The 23,724-nt window shown below is 48.7% G+C and overlaps 1 protein-coding gene across 5 annotated transcripts in view; it reads right to left on the bottom strand.

Moving 5' to 3' along the window:
- The window catches only part of GNG4 (G protein subunit gamma 4), a 70,716-nt gene that overhangs the window by 27,925 nt on the left and 19,067 nt on the right, over positions 1 to 23,724 (bottom strand). For 3 of the 5 annotated variants that reach the window (XM_086679628.1, XM_086679625.1, XM_086679627.1), the window contains exon 2: positions 2,403 to 2,499. Coding sequence is in view for 1 of the 5 variants with exons in the window: in XM_086679624.1 (XP_086535750.1) it covers positions 2,403 to 2,499; positions 21,747 to 21,819 (170 nt within the window). In the remaining 4 variants the exon portion in view is untranslated. Of the gene's footprint in view, positions 1 to 2,402; positions 2,500 to 21,682; positions 21,942 to 23,724 lie in introns of those variants that run through there. The other 2 variants (XM_086679624.1, XM_086679626.1) reach the window with 2 other exon arrangements.

The raw sequence follows: 23,724 nt of genomic DNA, 5'->3' as shown, positions 1-23,724 counted from the left end.
TCGTCCTCCACCTCCTTGGTGGCCTCTCCTGTGTCCCCTCCAGACCATGTCTGTCCACAGCCCCAGTGTCACCTTCTCACCACCACCTCTGAGCCTTCCTTGCTCACCCTTTTCCTCCCTCTCAGCCTCAAAGTGCTATGTCCTTCCATGGCTGTCTCCTCGGTGACAGCCTTCCCTAGTGTCACCCAGAGCCACAGTCAGCCTAGTGGACAACCCAACTCATGGTCCCTCTCTCCCAAGACTTGTCGTCTTTCCTTTGTCTTTCCCATCATATCCCCAACACCCTCCCCACTCCACTCACACTAAGGGGCTGCAAGGTGCTTCCGTGGAAGCCCCCCGTGTGCTGGGACCGGTGCCATCACACACAGTCAGCCTTAGTGGGTCCTCAAAGCTGCCCGCCATCTCACTCCCATTCCCGGTTACCCCGTGTTTACTTCCCTTGTTGAGGCATGAGAGGAGATACCCCCTCTCTGGCTGCCTTGACTGGGTCTTGCCATACTGGCCACTGGGGACGGACCCAGGGCAAAGTCAGGAGACTCGCAGGAGTCTCCTGGGTCATCTGGCACCTGTGGCTGGAAGCCCGGCCTCATCCAAGGCTGACACTGCACGCGTGGTGGGCCCGTCTCTCCTCAGGCTCTGCCCTGTCACTCGCCCTCTTTCTCCTGTAACGTTGGTGTCTCTGGGTGCCCTCTCCTCAGCATATACAAATAGTCTTTTACAACACATGAAAACAAACAGCCAACAACGAAATGGAAATCCCTTGCTCTCCCCAATTTCCGCTCCCGCTCAAGAAAGAAGAGGAGGAATAACTACAGCTGCCCGTAACAGGGCCCCCCTCCACAACTAAGAGTGGAGATGCAGAAAATAAGGGCAGAGGGCACTCTTCCTGGGACACAGGATGACAAGCCTGCTCCACTTCACCTCCTCTGCCCTGCTGCCCCCTGGCCCTGTCGGACCCCCTTATAGGACGTCGCTCTTACTGCCATCAGTGACCCGTACTGTTTCATGTCTGTTCATGCTCTCTCTCCGAGTGGCCGGTAAGCTTTCTCCCAGCACACGTACCCAGGACCTGGACTGTGACCGACCCCCGATCTAGACAGCTGTACTTCACAACCTCCCGAGGGGATTCTGGGCATGGGCCACCGGGGGAGAACCGTGGCTGGCTTTAAAGCTGCTCCATTGCTCCTCGGTGTCCCCCAAATTACCTTGTGAGGTGTTCCATGCACCTTCGGGACTCTCTGAATCAGCCCTTTAAAAAATTTAAGAGGGGTCTGGGTGGCTCAGCCAGTTAAGCATCTGACTCTTGATTTAGCATCAGGTCATGATCTCACAGTATGTGAGTCTGAGCCCCGTGTCAGGTTCTGTGCTGACAGCGTGGAGTCTGCTTGGGATTCTCTCTCTCTCTCTCTCTCTCTGTCTCTCTCTCTCTGCCTCTCCTAGACTCATGGGCACACACATTCTCACTCGAAATAAATAATCTTATAAAAAAATTTAATGGATGTATGAATCCCTGGGGAGCTTGGTAAAACACAGATTTTGATGGAGTGAGTTGGGGTATGGTCCAATGGTCTGCATTTCTTTTTTTTTGGAGAGAGAGAGAAAGAAAGCGTGAGTGGGGGAGGGCCAGAGGGAGAGAGAGAGAATCCCAAGCAGGCTTCATGCTCAATGGGATCATGACCTGAGCCCAAATCAAGAGTCAGATGCTCAACAGACTGAGCCGCCCAGGCGCCCCCAACAATCTGCATTTCTAACAAGCTTTCAGTTGCGGCGGATCCGCGGACCACATCTTGAGTAGCAAGTAACATTTGAATTGCTCAATGTTAACATTGGAACGTAGAGGTCCAGGTCCGATCCCCTACCATCTCAAATGAGGAAACCTGTTCAGGAAGGTTTGATAACCTAATTGCGTGGAACTCCTAGTGAAAGTGGGAGGAAGCATCTCCCTAGTGTGGCTCCCAGCTCGTCCCCTCTCTGGGGCCTAGTATGGCATCTGGGGCAGGAACGGGGTTTCCCTCTTGCCACCTGGTCTCCCCTACTCTCCCAGCACAGACTCACCCCTCGAGTGATCCTGAACTTTGCCTAACTTAGGACTGCGATGGCCGTGGGGCCTCTTCCGTGGTCATCTAGTCATCCAGTTCTCCCTTCTCCCCCAACAGGGGGCCCATCCACTCACATGGGGGAGGACGTGAGGGCGTGGCTTCATGAGGGCCCTACATCTGCTACGGAAGGGGGCAGGGGGACAGGATGGTGACAGCTGCTGGGAGAAAGTGATGTGTGAGGACCAGGCCACACACGGAAATCCTGACAGCCCAGCCTCACCCGGGCCCACACGCACACTGCAGGCAAAGACACCCGCTCTCCAGAGGGAACCCGCTCCTGGACACGACACACCATTTCCTTACCTGCTGAGAGGCGCAGTGACAGGCCTGGGCAGGTGGCAGCAGAGGCTGACAGTTGTCAGAGGAGAGGCTGATGCGCGGCTCCTGCTTTGAGGCTCACCTGGGGACACAACCAGAGATGGGTCGACAGGTGTGGCAGAAGCCGGCTGTCCCCCAACCGCCCGGCCCCCAGGGCCCTCTGCTCCTGCTTTGCTGCTGTCTCTGCAGCCTGCGGAGTCTCCTTATCAGATCACACGGGAGACGGTGAGCTACGGGGCAGGAAGGGAAGCCCTGATCGCACACAGCGGAGCGGGAACACCTCGGGGCCACGGGCTGGCCCGGCTCTCCCTTCCCGGCCTGCTGGTCACCCCCAGCCCCACGCGCCAACCCGCTTCTAGCCAACCTCTGCCCAACGGAAACAGTTTAGATGCCTTTTCTTATTATAAAGAGCTAGGCCAATTGGAGGAAAATGTGAAGACAGAGAAAATTACAGCAAAGAAAAAAACCCATTATAGTGCCTCTTCCCATTAACATTATCCCTACGCATATTAGAGTAACCTGGTTCCAACCAAAAGACATCTAGCACAGAAGAGATGACTCAATCGGGTGGCTTTAAAAGTCTCTTCAATGCCAGGGACTCTCTGTGGAGAGGCGCCTGGCTTGTTGCCTCCCTTCTCTGGGACAACGGGCTTGTCCCCCAGGGGTTTTTTGACCACCCCACCCTACAGCATCCACGTCCCTGGGATCCCCGCGAACCTGCAGCAAAATAAAGGCTGGCCAGGAATGGGCTGGACTTGGGGGAAGGATGGGTGAAGTCGTGCCCGGTGCATTTTCCCCAGTCCAGGGCTGAGGGTGGATCAGTTCCCACGGTGTTCCCCTCACCCCCACCATCTTCCAAAGGGAGACAGACAGACAGACAAAGCCCTAGAGAGGAGGCCTGCTGTCCTGCAGGGTCAGAGCATCAAGCCTGCTCCCTAGGTAAGTGGCTTTGCAATTTTTTTTAAGTTTATTTATTTTGAAAGGCGGGGAGCGAGCCGGGAAGGGGCAGAGAGAGAGAGAGAATCCCAAACAGGCTCTGCATCATCAGCACAGAGCCCCACGTGGGGCTTGAACTCACGAACCATGAGATCATGACTGAGCTGAAATCAAGAGTTGGGCGCTGAACTGAATGAGCCATCCATGCGCCCCTCGGCAAGTGACTTTAAAGCTGGGCTCCAGGGGTCCTGGAAACCCCTGGGCTGAGCCACCCAGGCGCCCCAACCCCTCAATTTTTTTTAGTGTTTATTTTTGAGAAAGAGAGAGAGCAAGAGAGAGACTGGGGGGAGGGAGAGATGGGGACAGAGGATCCAAAGATCATGACCAGAGCCAACGTCGGACGCTTAACAGACTGAGCCACCCAGGCTCCCCCGTGCAGCAAATTCTCTGGACTGGCTCCATGAAAAAGGGTTCCCTGGTCATAGACGTTTGAGAAATGGCCGTTATTTCACTCGTGCCTGTGGAGGGCCGTGCTGCACACTGGCACGTAAAGACTCCGAGGAGTCCTGCGGTGAAGAAACCTGTTGCCCGAAACCTGCCATTCCCCGAAGGACTGATTCGGGAACACCCGGGTTTTGTTTTTGTTTGGAATGAACGATGCATCTCACACTTTGTCATCACACGCGGGGGGTGAAGGGACCCAGTGAGCCAGCTGGCCGCACTGGCACCGGCTGCCCAGGGGGCTGAGGGGACGGATAACGGCAGCGCACCTGAGCGCCATTCTCCGTGCACCTGCTGCTCTCCAACCCACCGGGGCAGGTCTGCCTCTCTCGGCGGTCCCGACACTGGAAGAATCAGAAGCACCCGGGAACTCAGTACCGCCGAGGCCCGGCTCTGTTCCACTCCCATGACGCCGGCCCTCCAGGGGATCCTGACACCTCAAGCCCCCAAACCACTGCCCAAGTCCATTGGTTCCGAGGCTTTGCTGTGCATGTGAATCACCTGGCGCCTTAAAAGATGAGATGCCGCGGTCACACCCCAGACCACTAAGCCACACTGACTTTCGAGGTAACTCCGGGGTGCAAGCCGCATCCGAAAAGACACAGCGCTAGCCTGCATCTAAGCTGGTGCTTGCCCTACTCCTGTCACGTGGTGCACGCAGATCTCAGACTCTCATGGACAGAGCCAGGTGGGTCCGGGAAGGGGACAGACACACAATCTCAGGGCCCACCCAGACCTTTGGAATTACAGCCGCATTTTCACCGGAGCGATTCAGGTGCAAAATAGAGTTGGAGACGTTCTGTGCCAGGGCTGGGGTGGGGGTAGGGGGCAGTGCCACTTTATGCAGGGAGTCTGAGCCCAAGGTGAAGAGACTTGACTGAAGACACAGGAGTCCGTAGGTGGGGGATGGTAGAGTCACTGTTCTCCTGACCCTCCCGTTATTATTCACGGTCCCATCCAGCCTTTTGGGCTGCTCTTACAGATGATTTTGTTGACTCTGGTAGTTCTCTGAGAGACTGTGTATCGAGGAAAGATGATCCATTTCTCCTTGTCCACTTGCCACTTGCATAGCATTTTGTACCCAATGCTTGGGGCTTTCTTCAGATGTCATCCCACCAAGTTGCCCTGGGCCCCAGGAAGGAGCTGTGGACACCTCCCAGTATCACTACTGCTTCTCAAAGCGAGACACATTATTGGTGCTGACAGGAATTGGCTCCTGACTGGTCTGCTTGATCTGTCACTGAAAAACACTGCTTTTTAATGGCACTAAATATGCTGCCATGATGTTTTCATGGCTTTTTTCCCCACCCCTTAAATAGGAAAAACACACTTATCTGTAGACAAAATGCTGTGGTGGTCTCATTGTGGAGGCCTCGAAAGTTCTACCGCGTGGCCATCAGCTGGCTGGGAGGCCCTCAAAGGCAGAGGGTGGTTTTACTAATGTCTGTGTGCCCAGCACCATCCCAGGACAGGCCCACTGTCCACGTTCATATAACCGTGACTCGTGTATATGTGAAAGAACAGGCTCAGGCTTCACAGCAATGATGCTGATTCTCCATGACTGCTGTGGTTTCGATTCTTAAAGCGGAGCTAATTCAGCTCCCAGTTGTGAAGTGTAATGACCTAAAGTCACGCGTCTTTGCTGATGGCGTGGTGCTGGGTCTTGAGGAGCAAAAATCATAGTCTCTGTTCTCACAAGGCTTACAGTCCGGTGGGGCATATCATGCATTGTTCAAAAAACTGTACTGGTGAATTCATTCTCATACACGGAGGCATGCAATTCTTAGGGGGTGTATAGCCAAAGAACTTGACCTGACCTGAAGATCTATGTTGGTTTCTATGGGAGATTCTGAAGCCATAAGGAGGAATGAGACTTGCCGGCCCCACAGAGTTCAGTGTCTGAGCGGGAGAAAGTAAATAAGTAATGGTCATAGTGTGATAGGTGTATGTGGGGCTGAAGCCATTCTCTCCTTTTCTCATAATAATATAATTGTGGCTGATTCTGAGGGGAGCAGGACGATTCTGAGCTTGCCTCCTCCCATGCACACACCAAAGCTGTAACTAAATATAGAACAACCCTCTCTGAGGATGACCTAAAGACTGATGGAACAGATCTTCCACAGCTAAAGACATCAGGAGGGATATCAAAGGCATGAAGTCCTCCCTGGGGGGTGAGGAGCTCAAGATCCATACCAGGCATCCCTCTGCCCTGGGGATCTGCACCTCCAAGAAGACAAGCCCCCAATACACCTGGCCTTGAAAATCAGCAGGGCTTAACTCTGGGAGCTGACATGCTACAGGAAACCGAGCCTCTACTGTTAAATCTCTCATGCTCTGAGAACCAGAACTTTGAAAAGTACCTGGGTAATGTGTGAAGGAGATTTATTATTATTATTGTCGTTGTTGTTGTTGTTTATTTGAGAGAGAGAGAGAACGCGCACAGGGGAGAGGGACAGAAGGAGAAAGAGGCAGAATCCCAAGCAGGCTCCACTCTCAGCATGGAGCCTGATGTGGAGCTCGATCCCACGACCCTGGGATCATGACCTAAACCGAAATCAAGAGTCAGACGCTTAACTGACCAAGCCATTCGGGCGCCCTGTGAAGATTTATTAATTAATTTTAGGGCATGTGCCACAGGGCCAGGGTTCTTTAGGAACTTTCTCTGGGAATGGAAGTGCTGGCAGGTGGCATTCTTCTTGCCCTCCTTCAGCCTAAATGACAGCAAGAGGAAAGACAACAGTTATATACGAGGGAAATCTCATATGGCTATCAGCTGATTTTCCAGCAGGAACTTTGCAGGCATGATATCTTCAAAGTGCGAAAGGAAAAAAACGTGCAACCAAAAATATTCTACCTGGCAAGGTTATCATTCAGAACTGCAGGAGAGATAAAGAGTTTCCCATATAAACAAAAGTTAAAAGAGTTTATCACCATTAAATTGGTCTTATAAGAAGTGTTAAAGTGACTTGTTGAAGCAGAAAAGGCCATAACTAGAAGTTAAAAAAAAATTATCAAGAAAAAAATAAAAAATAAAAAGATGTAAAATATGATATCAAATATATAAAACATGGAGAGGGAGTAAAAATGTAGTGCTTTTAGAATGTGTACAAACTTAAGCAGCTATCAACTTAAAACAGACTGCTATATCTCCATATGGTGTTTTATATGAACCTCATGGTAACCAAAAGCCACAAACCTATAATAGATCTACAAAAAATAAAGAGAAAGGAATCTTAGCCAAAGACTAAAGAAAGTCATCACATCACAAGGGAAGAGAGCAAGAGAAGAAGAAAGGAACAGAGAAGAACTACAAAAGCAACCTGAAATAATGAACAAAATGGCAATAAAAACATAGCAATCAACAACTACTTTAAATGGAACGAATGCTCCAATCAAAAGAAAGAGAGTTAATGAATGATAAAAAACCCAAGTCTCATCTATATGCTGCCTACAAGAGACTCACTTCGTATCTAAAGACACATGCAGACTGAAAGTGAAGGTATATAAAAAGATATTTCATGCATCGGAAATGAAAAAAAGCTGGAGTAACAATACTTATGGCAAACAAAATAGACTTCAAAACGAAGACTGTAAGGGTGTGCACATATGTGGTTAAGTGTCTGATTCTTGATCTCGGCTCCGGTCATGATCTCATGTTTGTGGGTTCGAGCCCCACACTGGGCTCCGTGCTGACAATATGAGGACTTCTTGGGATTCTCTCACCCTCTCTTTTTGTCCCTCCTCCTCTTCCTCTCTCTCCTCTCAAAATTAATAAATAAAATTAAAACTAAAAAAAAATACTGTAAAAAGAGACAAAGAAGGACATTAGGTAACAATAAAGGGATCAACCCAACAAGAGGATATAATTGTAAATGTTTATGCACCCAACACGGAAGCATCTAAGTACATAAAGCAAATATTAACAGACATAAAGGGAGAAACTGACAGTAATACAATAAAAGTAGGGGTCTTTAACATCCACTTAAATCAATGGCTAGATCATCCAGACAGCAAATCAATATAGACCAGTGGCTTTGAACGACACATTAGACCATATGAACTTAACAGGTACATATGGAATGTGCCATTCCCCAAAAGCAGAATACACGTTCTTTTCCAGTGCACACGGACCATTCTCCAGGATAGATTACGTTAGGCCACAAGACAAGTCTCAAAGAAAAATTTAAGAAGATCGAAATCATCTGAAGCATCTTTTCTGCCCACAATGCTATGAAACTGAAATGACCAGTTTCATCATGAGAAAATAAACCTGGAAAAACACAAACACGGGGAGGCTGAACAATATGCTACTAAACAACCAATAGGAAATTAAAAAGATACTTTGAGACAAATGAAAACGAAAACACAACATTCCCCAACCTTTGGGATGCAGAGAAGCTGTCCAAAGAGGAGGTTTTACAGGTATAGGCCCTCCTCAAACAAAGCCAAGAAAAATCTGAAATAAACAATCTAACTTATACCTCAAGGAACTAGGGAAAAAATCCCCAAAGCTCAAGGTAGTAGGAAGAAAGGAAGTAAAGATCAGAGAAGAAATATATGAAAAAGAGGCGAAAACAAACAAACAAATGGGGCACCATGGTGGCTCAGTTGGTTGAGCATCCTACTCTTTTAAAATTTTTTTTTTTTCAATGTTTTTTATTTATTTTTGGGACAGAGAGAGACAGAGCATGAACGGGGGAGGGGCAGAGAGAGAGGGAGACACAGAATCGGAAACAGGCTCCAGGCTCCGAGCCATCAGCCCAGAGCCTGACGTGGGGCTCGAACTCACGGACCGCAAGATCGTGACCTGGCTGAAGTCGGACGCTTAACCGACTGCGCCACCCAGGCGCCCCGAGCATCCTACTCTTGATTTTGGCTCAGGTCATAATCCCAGGGTCATGGGATCGAGCCCCATGTCAGGCCCTTTGCTGAGCATGGAGCCTGCTTGAGATTCTCTCTCTCTCTCTGTCTTTCTCTGCCCCTCTCTCCCACTTGCACTCTCTCTCTCTCTAAAAAAAAAAAAAAAGTTTAAAACAAACAAAAACTGGGGCGCCTGGGTGGCTCAGTCGGTTAAGCGGCCGACTTCAGCTCAGGTCACAATCTCGCGGTCCGTGAGTTCGAGCCCCGCATCGGGCTCTGGGTTGATGGCTCAGAGCCTGGAGCCTGCTTCCGATTCTGTGTCTCCCTCTCTCTCTGCCCCTCCCCCGTCCATGCTCTGTCTCTCTCTGTCTCAAAAATAAATAAAACGTTAAAAAAAAAAAAATTAAAACTGGGGCGCCTGGGTGGCGCAGTCGGTTAAGCGTCCGGCTTCAGCCAGGTCACGATCTCGCGGTCCGTGAGTTCGAGCCCCGCGTCAGGCTCTGGGCTGATGGCTCAGAGCCTGGAGCCTGTTTCCGATTCTATGTCTCCCTCTCTCTGCCCCTCCCCTGTTCATGCTCTGTCTCTCTCTGTCCCAAAAATAAAATAAAACGTTGAAAAAAAAAATTAAAAAAAAAATTAAAACAAACAGAAACCAATAAAAAAGGTCAATGAAACTAAGAGTTGGTTATTTGAAAAGATAAACACAATTGATAAAACCTTAGCCAGATTCATCAAGAAAACAAAGAGAGGACTCTGATAAATAAAATCAGAAGAAGTTACAACTAGCATCACAGAAATACAGAGGATTTTAAGAGACTATTACAAAAAATTATACAAACAACCGTATAATTGGACACATAGTTGTCCAAACAAACTGGACAATCTAGAAGAAATAGATAAGTTCTTAGAAACATATAATCTTCCAGGACCGAATCAGGAAGAAAGAAAATCCGAACAGACCAATTACTAGTAATGAAATTGAATCGGTAATCAAATCAACACTCCTAACAAAACTGAAGGACCCGATGGCTTCACAGATGAATTCTACTGAACGTTCAAAGAAGAGTTAAGACTTATTCTCCTCAAAATATTTTTATTTATTTATTTATTTATTTATTTATTTATTTATTTATTTAATGTTTATTTATTTTTGAGACAGAGCATGAACGGGGGAGGGTCAGAGACGGAGGGAGACACAGAATCTGAAGCAGGCTCCAGGCTCCGAGCTGTCAGCACAGAGCCCGACGCGGGGCTCGAACTCACGGACCGCGAGATCATGACCTGAGCCGAAGTCGGCCGCCTCACCGACTGAGCCACCCAGGTGCCCCTCCTCAAAATATTTTTTTTTTAATTTCAAAAAATAGAAGAGGAAAGAAAACCTCCAGATTCATTCTATGAGGCTAGCATTAACCTAATATCAAAACGAGACAAAGACACTACAAAAAAAGAAATATAAACCAATATCCCTGATGAACAGATGCCAATATCCTTGACAAAATATTGGAAAACTGAATTCAACAATAAATTAAAACGATCATTCGCCATGATCAAGTGTGATTTATTCCAGGGATGCAAGGATGGTTCAATATTTGCAAATCAGCGTGATGCACCACGTTACCAAAAGGAAGGATAAAAATCAGAGGATGATCTTAACAGATGCAGAAAAAGCATTTGACAAAATTCACTGCCCGTTCATGAGAAAAACTTGAAAATACTCTCAAATCTTGACACAAAAGTAGTAATTTAAGAAATTCTACTTGGAAAACCAAATGCGAGGCATAAATTACAGCAAAGATTCGACCTTGGGAAGCCACGTTCACTTTCTGGGCATAGACTGGTGGCGTGGGCCTGCCGGGTCCCACACGTCCCCAGGAAGCAGCTCACTGGAGACAGAGCCCAACACACAGCCCTGGATCACTAGCCACACCTTGGCCTTGAGTCACTCTTTCCAGTACTGCGTGGTACCTGTCATGCAGATTTGCTCTTGGGTCCAGTCCCCACGGGTTAGGGGGGCTACAAATAGAAATGTAAGGATGCTGCTGTTTTCACCCTACAATCCTGTTAGATGCCAGGTGGCACTGCTTTGGGCATAGAAGCTGAGGAGAGGTTCTCCCGACGTTCGCAAAATCATTTAGTTAAGATCCCTCTTCCCTAGCTTTAAGATAAATCGGTTTCGGATCGCCACAACCATTTTATATACTGAGTCAACGTGTTGGAGTGTGCCCCCCAATAACGGAGGTCACATCAGCTTCAAAACAAGGGATGTAAAAGGGAGAGAGATCTTTCACCTGAAAGGTCATAACCACTGTAGTAGCAAAGGGCAGAGGCTTTATGTACCACGCAGAAGCATAAAGTGGTATTTGAGCCTCTCAAGGGAAATTTTGCTTCTTCCCACGGCCATTCCAGGACAGAGCTGGATATCCTGGGCCCTGAGCAGAGAATCAGGTGCTGTCACACTCATCTTCAGTGGGAGCATGGTCCCCTCGGTCCCCTCAGTAGGGAACAAGGCCATGGCCAGCCCCACCCCTGCTTGAACTTCCACTCTGCAAAGTAGATACGGTGATGGTGGAGCTTGGGGCACTTTACAATCTGGGTCTCAATTTCTCAATTTACATCTTGATTCCCTGACAGCATCTGCCTGATCTGATAACATCTCATCACACCGATGCCAAACAAGCACAGAGTTAAGGAGCCTTTAGCCTGGCACGTACTGTAATGGGCCCAAGGGGCAAGAGATTCTTCGGAGAGCACTCGGAGTCTGAGGGAGGCTGGAACCTGCTGGTCACCAGTCACCACGTGACCGCCCTCCTTATCTGGCCCTGATTAAGGTCAAGAAAATTAGAAAAGGTTGGCAGACCAGCTGCTATATTTAAGGGCATTTGACAAGTCAGTGCAGAATAAACAAGAGAAAGAGAAACCACGTCCGTCTTCCGTGTGACCCTTAATACTTCCCACTCTCTCATCCACGTGGCCACCCCAGCCACCCTCCAATCATTTCTCTGGCTTTGCAGATAGAGTCCCAAAATCTTATTTGACAGGAACAAGCATTAAAAGGGCCAAGAGTCGGGTTGCTTTTCCACCAGACTTCATAGAGTATGAAGTTAATTCTTTTACTGCCTGCCGGATTACAAACTCATTACTCCAACTGGACCATGCCCTTGACCATGCCCAAAGACTCGTGTCCTGTGTGTGGTATCTTACAGTATAGAATGAGATACTCTTCATTTGTCTCATGGCGACTCTACTGGTGGGGAGATCACTGCACCAAGGAGGAAGAGGCAGTTGAGAGGTGATGTGGCTGGGCCAGTGTGCCAGTGTCCTAGGACCATCATAACAAATCACAAACTCGGTGGCTTGAAACCTGGTGTCATTTATTCCCATGGTCCTGGAGGCTAGAAGTTTGAAACGAAGCCCATGTTAAGACCATTAAGACCACGTGGAGCCACGTTTTCTTTGAAGGCTTGAGGGGAGGATCTTTCCTCTCTTTTTCCTGGTCTGGAGCCTCCCAGTGATCCCTGGCATTCCTTGCTTATAAACACATCACTCCAATCTCTGCTCGCATCTACACGGCCCCCAATTCTCCAAGTTTCTGTGTCCCCTGCTTTTCTTACAAGGGCACCAACCATATACTGGATATAAGTCCTTCCCTAATCCAGTATTGACCTCATCTTCACCAATTACATCTCCTATTTCCGGATAATATCACACTGTGACGTTCCAGGTGGGTAGGAATGGGGAGGGGAACTCAACCCAGTATCAGCACGAACCCAAGACTGTGGCCGTAGGTTTATGACCATTTTTACAAAGAGTCATTATGTTTTGTTCTTTGTAAGACCCATAAGGAAACACTTCTCTGAGAATAGCATGGTGTTTCATGGATGTGTGAAAGAAACTCATCTTGGGGCGACGGGAACACGGACTGAGAAGCAGTCTGTAGAACAAAAGTAACAACCTACAATTCCCTTACTTCACAAATGACATGACTGAGGTCTAGCCAGTTATTTCCCCAAAGTCAGGAAACAGCTAATTAGTGGAGAAAATATGAGAACCTCAAATCAATCCCCCATTATTCATTTATTCAGCCTTTACTATGTCAGGCACAACACTCAAGAAATGAGGGGGTGATTCAAACATGGCTGTTGCCCTCTATTTAGTGTGGGAGACAAACTAACAGCAGCATGTGCAATCATAGATCCAAGGAGCCACCACAGAATCTGTGAAGGGGAGTGGGGCCCAAAAGGAGAGGATGGATTCTTCTTGGGGTGGACAGGGTGGTAAGAAGAGTGGGAGGGCTTCATACTCACTCTGAACCTGGGAAGGCGACTAGGAGGCCACTAGGCAGAGGGAACAGCATGTGTACAGGCAGGCAAGGTGTAAACAAGCCTGGCATGCTCTAAAAGCTGCATGCTTCTTTATTCCTGGAGCCCAGGGTCAGATCACGGAGGGTCTCAAATGCCACTCTAAGGAGGTGAGACCTGAATCAAGTAGGCAGTTAGAATCAAGTGAAGGATATTGAAGCAGAGAGGTAATGAGCGGCTTTTACATTTTAGAAAGATCACCTCAACCTAGTGTGGAGAATGTGCAAGAGGTGAATGAGACACACAAGCAGACCACTTCGGAAGCTCCACGAGTCTAGACGAGAGACCCGCTGCGTGCACCTGAAGCTCTGGCAGGGAGATGACGGGGGGTGATGGAGAGCTAGTACCGGGATGGAAGTGCGGAGAGGACGACATCGGGATCTGAACGCTGGGGACGGTGGGGAAGGAAGGTGGCTGGCCGACTTTCGGGGAAACTCACCAGGCTTAAAAAGAGAAAGCGGGGTTCTCAGGGGTGTGCGGTGAGCTCACGTGGGGCAGGCTGCACTTGGAGCGACTTTAGGACCCCGAAGAGACCATGCCCGGCAGACAGGTGGACTGACGGGGATGCAGCTTAGAAGTGAGCTTGAGCTGAAGATGGACGGAGAGTTGTCGGTCGTGCCTGTAGGGCCACCAGAAGTCCGCTCATGGAAAGGCTCAGAGGAAGAGGGGGCAGGAGTCAGAAGGCAGGGCCAGGTGAGAGCCTTGGCTCAAACCAGCGTGGCAGGGCTGGGCACAGGAAGGAGACCCCTCTGCTCATCTCTGCTCTGTTTCTTTGATCTTCAGTCTGTGTTTTCAGAATTGTAGAAGATTTAATACTGAAAAGAACCCACAAATGACTGGCTGTGGCTGACAGGCCAAGATGGCCGGGGGATGCACCACCTTCCCCGAGGATGCCTGGGCCAAGGAGCTGGTGCTGGTTGCGTCCTTTGCCATCGGGGGGGTCGCTGTAATTCTACCCCCTCCTCAGCCCCTTCACCAAATACTCCACTATCATCAACAAGGCCATGCCCAGAACTACCCAGTGCCCGTCTGTGATCATGGGAACACACCCCACCCCCTCTGCCCAGCGGCCCCCTGGACCCCCAGGGGAGGCTGCAGTGGTGGAAGAAACTGTGAATACCTCAAGGGACAGGAGGAGGCCCCCTCCCCTGTGGCCAAGAAAATGTAAAAAGCGAAAAATACCAAAAAACCCAATAAGTTACTCATCGTGGACCAAAGGGCACAAAATTGCTAGGACTGTGTCTGAGGCTCCGTAAAGTGCAATTTTGCAGAATGGAGAAGTGACAGCAGAGCTTCTGGGTCACGAAGGGCCCCAGCTATTATGTAGTTGGTACAGAGAGCGCAGTCTTAAATGAGGCTGTTGGCCATGGCCATTGGGTAGAACGTGGAGCTTGTTCTTGGAGAAACAGAGGTAAGCCATACAGGCAGCTGGCTCTGGGAACGATCTGAACTATATGCGTTTGAGCCTTGAACATCGTGGGAGGTAGGGGCGCCAACCCTCCCTGCAACCAAAAATCTGCATACAACTTCTGACTGCCCCCAAACTTCACTACTAATAGCCTACTGTTGACCGGAAGCCTTAACAGTAACATAAACAGTCGATTAGCCCTTATTTTGTATCTTCTATGCATTATGCCCTGTATCCTTACAGTAAAGTAAGCTAGAGAAGAGGAAATGTTATTAAGGAGATCATAAGGAAAATACATTTACAGTACTGTACTGTACCTGTCGAAAAGAATCCACATAGAAGTGGACCCTCACAGTTCAAATCGTGTAGTTCACGGGTCAGCTGTATGCTGCGCCTCCCACACGATGCCATCAAAAACGCCAGCACACATTCAGTGGGTCATGCTCTTTGATGGGAGAGAAGCAGCTCATGCCGATTTGTCTGTTGGCCTCTCCCAGCCAGACCCTTTCCGCCCCTTGCTTTTTTGGCCATCTTTCTAGGGTGCAGGCGAAGCTTCCAGTATCCGAGTAAAACCAGTGGCTATCGTGAGCCTGGATGCACTGCCTCCCTCCCTGGGAGGGTTTCTAGCACAGCCCTCTCGCCTCACTCTGGTGGTTCACTCTAACATGGGCTTCAAATGCCACAGCCTGTGTCCTGTTAGGAAGCAGCAATCTTGGCGACAGGCCAAGCTACCCAATGAAGATGAGGCAGCTCCAACCTCTGGGACCAGTTCCAGAAAACACTATTTCTAAAGACTCCAGCTGCTGGCAACTGCATTTTATCTCTAACCATTTTTTAAGACACCATTTACAGGGAAATGCTGGGATTTCGAAGTGAATTTCTACAGAGGTGAAATTCACCTGGCATAAGTAACTATTTCAAAGTGAACATTCAGTACATTCACAATGTTGCACAACACCACCTCCGGCTACTTTCGGTGCATTTCCATCACTCCAGAATAAAACTCCATACTCATTAAGTGGCTCTCCCCACAGCCCCTGGCAACAGCCAACCTGCTCTCTGTCTCTATGGATTTTTCTGTTTGGATATTTCGTATAAATGGAATAATTCACGATGTGCTCCTCTGTGTCTGACCTATGTAACGTTTTGAGGTTATATCCAGGGTGCAGCATGTATCAGTACTTTGTTCCTTTCTGTGGCTGAGTAATATTCCACTGTATGGATATACCACAATTTTTTGCCCTTACTTTGTTTGATGGACAGTTGAGCTCTCCCTACCTTTTGACTATTGTTCTTACTTCTGCTTTGAACAGGCATATGTCTATATTTGTCGGAGTACCTGTGTTGGACCATTTTACATTCCGACCGGCAATGTAGAAGGGTTCCAATTTTTCTACATCCTCACCAACATTTGTTACTTCCCATTTTGGGGGGACTATAATCATCCCAGTAGGCGTGAGGTGGGACCTCACTGTGGTTTTCATTTGCATTTGCCTACAGGCTACGATGCCGAGCATCTTTTCATGTGCTTGTTGGCATCATTTACTTTTGAAGAGTGGCCTTAATGTCAAACTTTAAACATTTTGTAACATTCTCAAGTGCACAGAAAGGTTGCAAGCGTAGCACAGAGAATTTTTTTTCTCTGAACCACCTGAGTGTGAGTTGCCAGCTGACTCCCTATTACTCCTCAATCCTATGTGTTTCTTGGGGCACCTGGGGGGCTCAGTCGCTTAAGCATCTGACTCTTGATTTCGACTCAGATCAACGATCCCATGCTTCCTCAGTTCAAGTTCTGCTAACCTGGGACTTGAGCCTGCTTGGGATTCTCTCTCTCCCTCTCTGTCTGCCCTTCCCCCCACCTCATGCTCTCGGTCTCTCAAAATTTATAAAGAAACTTAAAAAAAATATTATGCATTTCCGAAAAACAAGGACATTCTCTCCCATAACCACAATATGACCGCCCCAGGCAGGAAGTTTGCACTGCTCTATCGCTCTCATCTATGCCTCAGACTTCATGCGAAGTTCAAACAAAAAATACCAATAATATTCTTCACAGCAAAATGAAACCAACCCTGCCAGCACATTGGTCTTGGACTTCAGCCTCCAGAACCGTGAGAACATAAATTCCTGCTGTGTGAGCCACCTGCTCTGTGGTACTCTGTTGGTGACCAAGGAAGACGACTATAGCTCCTCATTGGTCGTAAGAGGAAAGCCAACCACTTTAGCCCAGTACGATGCTGACGACCGACCACACTTTCAGACTCACATGACTGTAACACAACACAGACCAATCTATTCCGAAAGCTAGGACAGAAGCCCCAGCTGGCCAGCGCAACAGTATCGGCACATGCACGAGGAGTCCTTCAGAAGTTCTCACTGCAGTTTATACGGCGTTCAGGGATGAGATCTACAGTGGAGGGGCAGGGTCCACCTTGGTGCCACAGACCCCTGCCCGCAGAAGCAGCATCTCTTCAAAAGAGCTTCCGGGTCCCCACAGGGACATGCCACTTACAGAAGTCACCAAGCACTTGGGAAAGCCCAAAGTATCGCGTCCACGTGAGGTGTTGGAAGCTCCTTCACGGCTGCTTCCGGTCCATAAGTAATGCTTATGCAATCCGAATGATGCTGCCTGACAATACAGTTGACATATGCTGTCTTATCTGGAGTAAGCCAGAAGAGTGGCTTCCCAAAGAGGCTCATGTCCTGATTCCCAGAACCTGTGTATACACTATGTAACATGACAAGGAGGAATTAAGATAGCAGATGGAATTAAGGTTGCTGATCAGTTGACTTAAAAAAAATTAACACTTATTTATTTTTGAGAGACAGGGTGCAAATGGGGGAGGCGCAGAGAGAGAGGGAGACACGGAATCCGAAGCAGGCTCCGAGCTGTCAACACAGAGCCCGATGCGGGGCTTGAACCCACAAACCGAGAGATCGTGACCTGAGCTGAAGTCAGAGACGTAACCAACTGAGCCACCCAGGTGCCTCTAATCAGTTGACTTTAAAATAGGGAGGTTATTGGGGCGCCTGGGTGGCGCAGTCGGTTAAGCGTCCGATTTCAGCCAGGTCACGATCTCGCGGTCCATGAGTTCAAGCCCCGCGTCAGGCTCTGGGCTGATGGCTCAGAGCCTGGAGCCTGTTTCCGATTCTGTGTCTCCCTCTCTCTCTGCCCCTCCCCCGTTCATGCTCTGTCTCTCTCTGTCCCCCCCCCAAAAAAATAATAAATAAACGTTGAAAAAAAAATTAAAAAAAATAATAAAAATAAAATAAGGAGGTTATCCTGGATTATGTGGATGGGCCCAATACAATCACAAGGGTCCTTATAAGAGAGAGAAGGAGGTGGGAGAGTCAGTGTCAAAATCTGAGATTTTAAGATGCTAACTGCTGGCCCTACAGATGGAAGAGGGCACGCCTCAAGGAATGTATGGAGCCTCTGGAGGCTGGAAAAGGCAAGAAAACAGGCTTTCCTTCAGAGCAGAAACAAATGCGATTCTGCCAACACCTTAATTTTAGCCCAGCGAGACCCTTTTCAGACTTCTGACTTCTAGAAGTGCAGTACGATGAATGGATTGTTTTAAGCCACTCATTTTGTGGTTGTTTGTTACAGCTGCAAGGCAGGGAAAGAGAGCTAGGTGGTTAACAAGGCTGGGTTCTTATGCAGCAGGGGAAGAGGGTGTGTGACCCTTTCACCCACGCCCGATATACAGCCGGCCCCTCCCTATCTCCTTCAGCCTCACTTCCGGCACTCTCCGCTGTATTAGTCTGCCCCGGATGCCATTAAAGAGTACCACAGACTAAGGGGCTTATGCAACAGAAACTTATTTTCTTACAGTTCAGGGGGTCACAAGTCTAACGTCAACGTGCTGGCAGGTTGGTTTCTTCTGAAGTGTCTTTCCTTGGCTTACAGATGGTCATCTTCTTGCTGTGTCCTCATATGGCCTCTGTCTTTGTGTGTCTGTGTCCTAGTCTTTTTTTTTCTTTAAAGTTTATTAATTTATTTTGAGCGAGAGAGAGAGAGTGTGTGTGGGAGCAGAGGAAGGGCAGAGAGAGAGAATCCCAAGCAAGCTCCGTACTGTCAGCACAGAGCCTGAAGTGGGGCTCGAACTCACGAACTGTGAGAGCATGACCTGGGCTGAAATCAAGAGTCAGAGGCTTAAGTGACTGAGCCATTCAGGCGCCCCATCTCCTAATCTCTTCATATAAGGACACCAGTTACATTGGATTAGGGCCCATCCACATGACCCCATTAATTACCTCTTTTAAGGCCTTCTCCAAATAGGGTCACATTCTGTAACGTTCTGAATTTGGTGGGGGATGCAACTCAGTCCATAATACTCCGCCCTCCGGACCCCCAAAGTTGATGTCCTTCTTACATGAAAAGTAAATTCACCCCCATCCCAACAGCCCCAAAGTCTTAATCTTCTTCCAAAATCTCATCTAGGGGCGCCTGGGTGGCTCAGTCGGTTAAGCGGCCGACTTCGGCTCAGGTCATGATCTCGCGGTCCGTGAGTTCGAGCCCCGCGTCGGGCTCTGTGCTGACAGCTCAGAGCCTGGAGCCTGTTTCGGATTCTGTGTCTCCCTCTCACTGACCCTCCCCTGTTCATGCTCTGTCTCTTTCTGTCTCAAAAATAAATAAAACGTGGGGCGCCTGGGTGGCGCAGTCGGTTGAGCGTCCGACTTCAGCCAGGTCACGATCTCGCGGTCCGGGAGTTCAAGCCCTGCGTCAGGCTCTGGGCTGATGGCTCAGAGCCTGGAGCCTGTTTCCGATTCTGTGTCTCCCTCTCTCTCTGCCCCTCCCCCGTTCATGCTCCGTCTCTCTCTGTCCCAAAAATAAATAAACGTTGAAAAAAATAAATAAATAAATAAATAAAGAAAACGTTAAAAAAAAATTAAAAAAAAATAAAATCTCATCTAAATCAAGTATGGAGGAGATGTGAGTTATGATTCATCCTGAGGCAAAAACTCCACTCCAGCTGTGAACCCGTGAAATCAGACAAGTTATCTGTTTCCAGAACACAACGGTGGCCTAGGGGAGAGTTTTCCAGGCCGAAAGGGAGAAAGCAGAAAGAAGAAAGTGGTCATAGGTCCCAAGCGAGTGCTCTGAAAGGCAGTGTGGTTCTTCAGACTATGTCAAATCCCATCTTTGTGACACTATTTCAACAGAAAAGCTATTTTCACAAGGTGGGAAGTGTCTGACTGTCAGAGAAAAATGACACATTTGAATTGTCCATGTGACTTTTAATTGAGGAAAGGACAAACGCTGTCCTATTTCAGCTCTGAGCATTATTCAAGAATAATGAATTTTCCTATAAACATTCTTCAGCAAGCCACTAACTGGCACATTCCTGGACAATTCGTCTTTTTAAGAAAGGACATGATTTTGTTCCAAAGTATCAGGATTTAACTTTACTTCGTGTGTGTGTGTGTGTGTGTGTGTGTGTGTGTGTGTGTGTTTGCAAATTTATTTCCCACCTCATTGGCTTCCGGTAAGATTTTTCGTGGGAAGACAGATCAAATAAGGTTTCTCTGTCCTCCTTGTCTCCATCACGATTCCCTCTCACCTCTAGAAACCTGTTCTTGTCTTGGTCAAGATTGCTGTTTGCAAACAGGCTCCTGACCCTCAGAGGAAGACTGTTAGTAAATTGCAGCTCTTGGAAAATCTGTAACACATTGCTGACCTTCTCACCCTGGGGAAGAGCTGACTCGGAAGGGAGCCCCCAGCAGGACCCAGAAAAGAACGACCAGAAGGCAGGTGAGGCCCCCGCATGACAAAGGTATTCAGGGATCTTGGTGAAAGTATCTTTCGCAGGATGATCCTGTGACCTACACACAGCTCCAGGCATGCGGCCCCTTCCCTGGTCTCTCTCCTCTTGCTTAGGACTATACTTCTCTTTCCCACCTTCCAAACCTTCTTTTGCCACCCTCTCAACCTCTTTTAAACAAAAATACTTTGATTTTCAGAGCAGTTTTAGTTTCACAGCAAAACTGAGCAGAAAGTACAGAGATCTCCTGTGTTCCCCCCACCCCGACACCTGCACAGCGTCCCCACCACCAGCACCGCTGACCAGCCTGGTGCATCGGTTACAACTGATGAACCTGCACTGACACGTGATTAGCACCCAGAGGCCACAGTTCACACTGTCTTTGTTCATTCTTGGCGTTATACCTTCTATGGGTTTGCACAAATGTATAATGACACATGGCCGTCATTAGACTGTCACACAGAAGTCTCACTGCCCTAAAAATCCTCTGAGGATGAGGTGTAATTATACCTGCCTTCATGGCACAGTTTTGAAGATTAAATGAGATAATGTGAGTGAGGGCTCTAGAAAACTGCCTGGCACAGTGGGGGGGTGTGGGTGGGGGGGGAGCCTCGGTAAGTGGCAGTTATCAGTACGATGGAGGCACATGGGAGCAGGCTGGGCCAGGGGGCTTGTGATGTGGACATCTGCTCTCCCCAGGGCTCTGTCAGGAAGTGCAAGCCTTCTGTGTGTGTTAACCTGTCAGGGAGGAAAGCCAGGCCGCCTGGAGTAGGGTGAAGCCTGAAAGAAAACCCGAATCAAGTAACCTCAAACACAGGGATCGTACCACACTTACAGATGTTGACCTACACCTCCCAATCCATGGAGGGACCGGTGTGGTAGTTAAACAACAGACACGCCCAAGAGTCTTAGACTTTTGTTTCCAAAGCCTGAGCCTCAGAGGTGGGAAAGAATTCAGGAGATAGGAGGGCAATGCCTTCACCAGAGCAGGGCGAAGAGTGGAGTTGTCCCAGGACTAGAGGGTAACCCTCACCAACAGCCAGCACGGCTGGGGCTGGGGGTGGGAGTCTTAGGTGGGGCATGGGGGGGGGGTGGCAAGACCCAAAAACAAACTGGCCGCCTACTGCTCTGAAGCAGAGAGGGTCCCAGAGGAGAGTGTTGTGCCCCCAGGCAGGACCCGAGGCCACCAAGAGGCACTCGCCTCACGGGCCGATGCCCAGTTGGTGGGTGTCTCATTGGTCACCTGGTGGACAGATGCCTCGAGGACCAAGGGGGCACCTCTCCCACACCCTGGCCTTTCCTAAGTCCTGGGGAGACCCTGAGGCAATCCCAGGGAGGCTGGGGACACCTGGTAAAAACTGAGACTAAAGTTCCTTGCCAGCCAAAAGGATGCATGCTTCAGTGAAAGTCAAGTTATTGGAAAATCAGAAGAATCACCTTTCTCCCCCGCACCAGAGTTTGTGGATTGAGATTCACAGCAGCCCTATTCACTCTGACTCACGGCGCTGGACGGTGGCCCGTGTTAATGACGGCTCCCCTGCTGCAGGCCCAGCTTCCTGTCCCGTGTGCTTCATTCAGCGGCTTCCCTCCACTTTTGTGATCCGAGTCCTCGGCCTCCTTTGATTCTGGGGCTTCATGCCAGTCCCTGGTCAAGGGCGCCTGCTCTCACCATCTCATCTGGCCTCCTCTGTAGCTCACTAGTCATTGATTACCAGCTGCCTCTTTGAAGGCTTGTTTCCTTGGAATCTTTGTGACTGAACCCACAGCAGCCAGAGTGCCCTCATGTTAATTATGCCAGTGCCCCCCCCACCCCCCCCCACACACAGAACTGAGCAGGACCAGAAACAGCCATGAAATCCCTCTCTGAGCTGAAATGGCATCTGCTCTACTTGGAAGTGATGAAGTTTAACACCTGCTTGGTACTTTTCACACAGGAGTTCATTAGTAAAATAGGTGAGGCTGATGTTCATATAAGGCAAGAAAAAGCAGAGGCTCAGATCAAGCTGTTTTGATTTTATTTCTGAAACCATATTTAATGTAATGGTGCGTGAACTCTTCTGAAACGTCAAATATGAGAGGCTTTAAAGAATTGGTACCAAACTTCCTCCCTATAATATTCAAAATCAGGGGCGCCTGGGTGGCGCAGTCGGTTAAGCGTCCGACTTCAGCCAGGTCACGATCTCGCGGTCCGCGAGTTCGAGCCCCGCGTCAGGCTCTGGGCTGATGGCTCGGAGCCTGGAGCCTGTTTCCGATTCTGTGTCTCCCTCTCTCTCTGCCCCTCCCCCGTTCATGCTCTGTTTCTCTCTGTCCCAAAAATAAATAAACGTTGAAAAAAAAAAAAATTCAAAATCAAATACAGTAAAACCTTGGATTGCAAGTAAGTTGTTCTGCGAGTGTTCCACAAGACGAGCAAACACTTCTAATAAATTGTAACTTGATAAATGAGCGACGTCTTGTGATACGCGTAGTACGTGACGCCGAATGTCACGTGATCACAACTGAGGCAGTGGTTGTTCTCTGTCTCTCTGTCTCTCTCTCTCACTGCGGGATTGTGGGTAATCACCTCCCATGCTCGGATGCTCGGTCTCAGGCTGTGGTGTTTGGCAGAAATCAGTGATTTTTCAGAACGTTGGAAGGTGCCCACGACTGGCACTAATGTATTTGTTGTCACCTCAAAGCACCTGTGGACAGTCCTTTGCTTTTCCAGACAAGAGTGAGCTTACGAATGCTTGCTTCATTCTAGGTCAGGCTGCCTGCAGATATAGACCCTTTCCTCTGCCACACTATTGCCAGTTACACGAAATACAGTGTATGCCAAGAGTTTATTAATACTGCACTGTAGTCAACATCCATGTGAGCGTATATAATGGCCCCCATGTGGTAAAGGGTTGAAAAGAAAGGAGGTAAGAAGACGATTACAGGAGAAGTTAAGAAGGAAATCATTGACAAGTAAGAATGAGGTATGCAAGTGGCCAGCATTGCAAGACTTTATAAGAAGTCTGGATTGACCATTTGCACAATATTAAAGAAGAAAGAAGGGGGCTAGGCGCAGCCAAAGGAGTCATGAGAATATCAAAGCAACGGCCACGTGTTCTGGAAGATGTAGAAAAGTTGCTTCTGGTTTATATAAATGAGAAGCAACTAGCAGGGGACACTGTGACCGAGAACTTTATCTGGGAGAAGGCAAAGGCCTTGTACACTGACCTTGTAAGTAAACTGCCAGGTACTTCAACAGAAAATAAAGGCTACAAGGCAAGATGGTTTGATAACTAAGAGGAGAAGTGTTGTGAGGCATGGTGAGGCTGTGAGTTCAGATGCTAAGGCAGCTGAGGTGTTCACCACCGAGTTCCAGAAGCTCATGGTTTCCAAGCACTACCTGAAGGAGCAAGTTTTTTAACTGTGACGAGATGGCATTTTTTGGGGGGAGAAAGATGCCAAAAAGGACCTACATTACAGAAGAGAATGAAATGTCCAGTCAC

This window comes from Puma concolor, chromosome D2, assembly GCF_028749965.1.
Source record: "Puma concolor isolate L17-30 chromosome D2, mPumCon1.1.hap2, whole genome shotgun sequence".
Lineage (NCBI taxonomy): Eukaryota > Metazoa > Chordata > Mammalia > Carnivora > Felidae > Puma > Puma concolor.
This window is presented reverse-complemented; position numbering and strand designations above follow the sequence as displayed.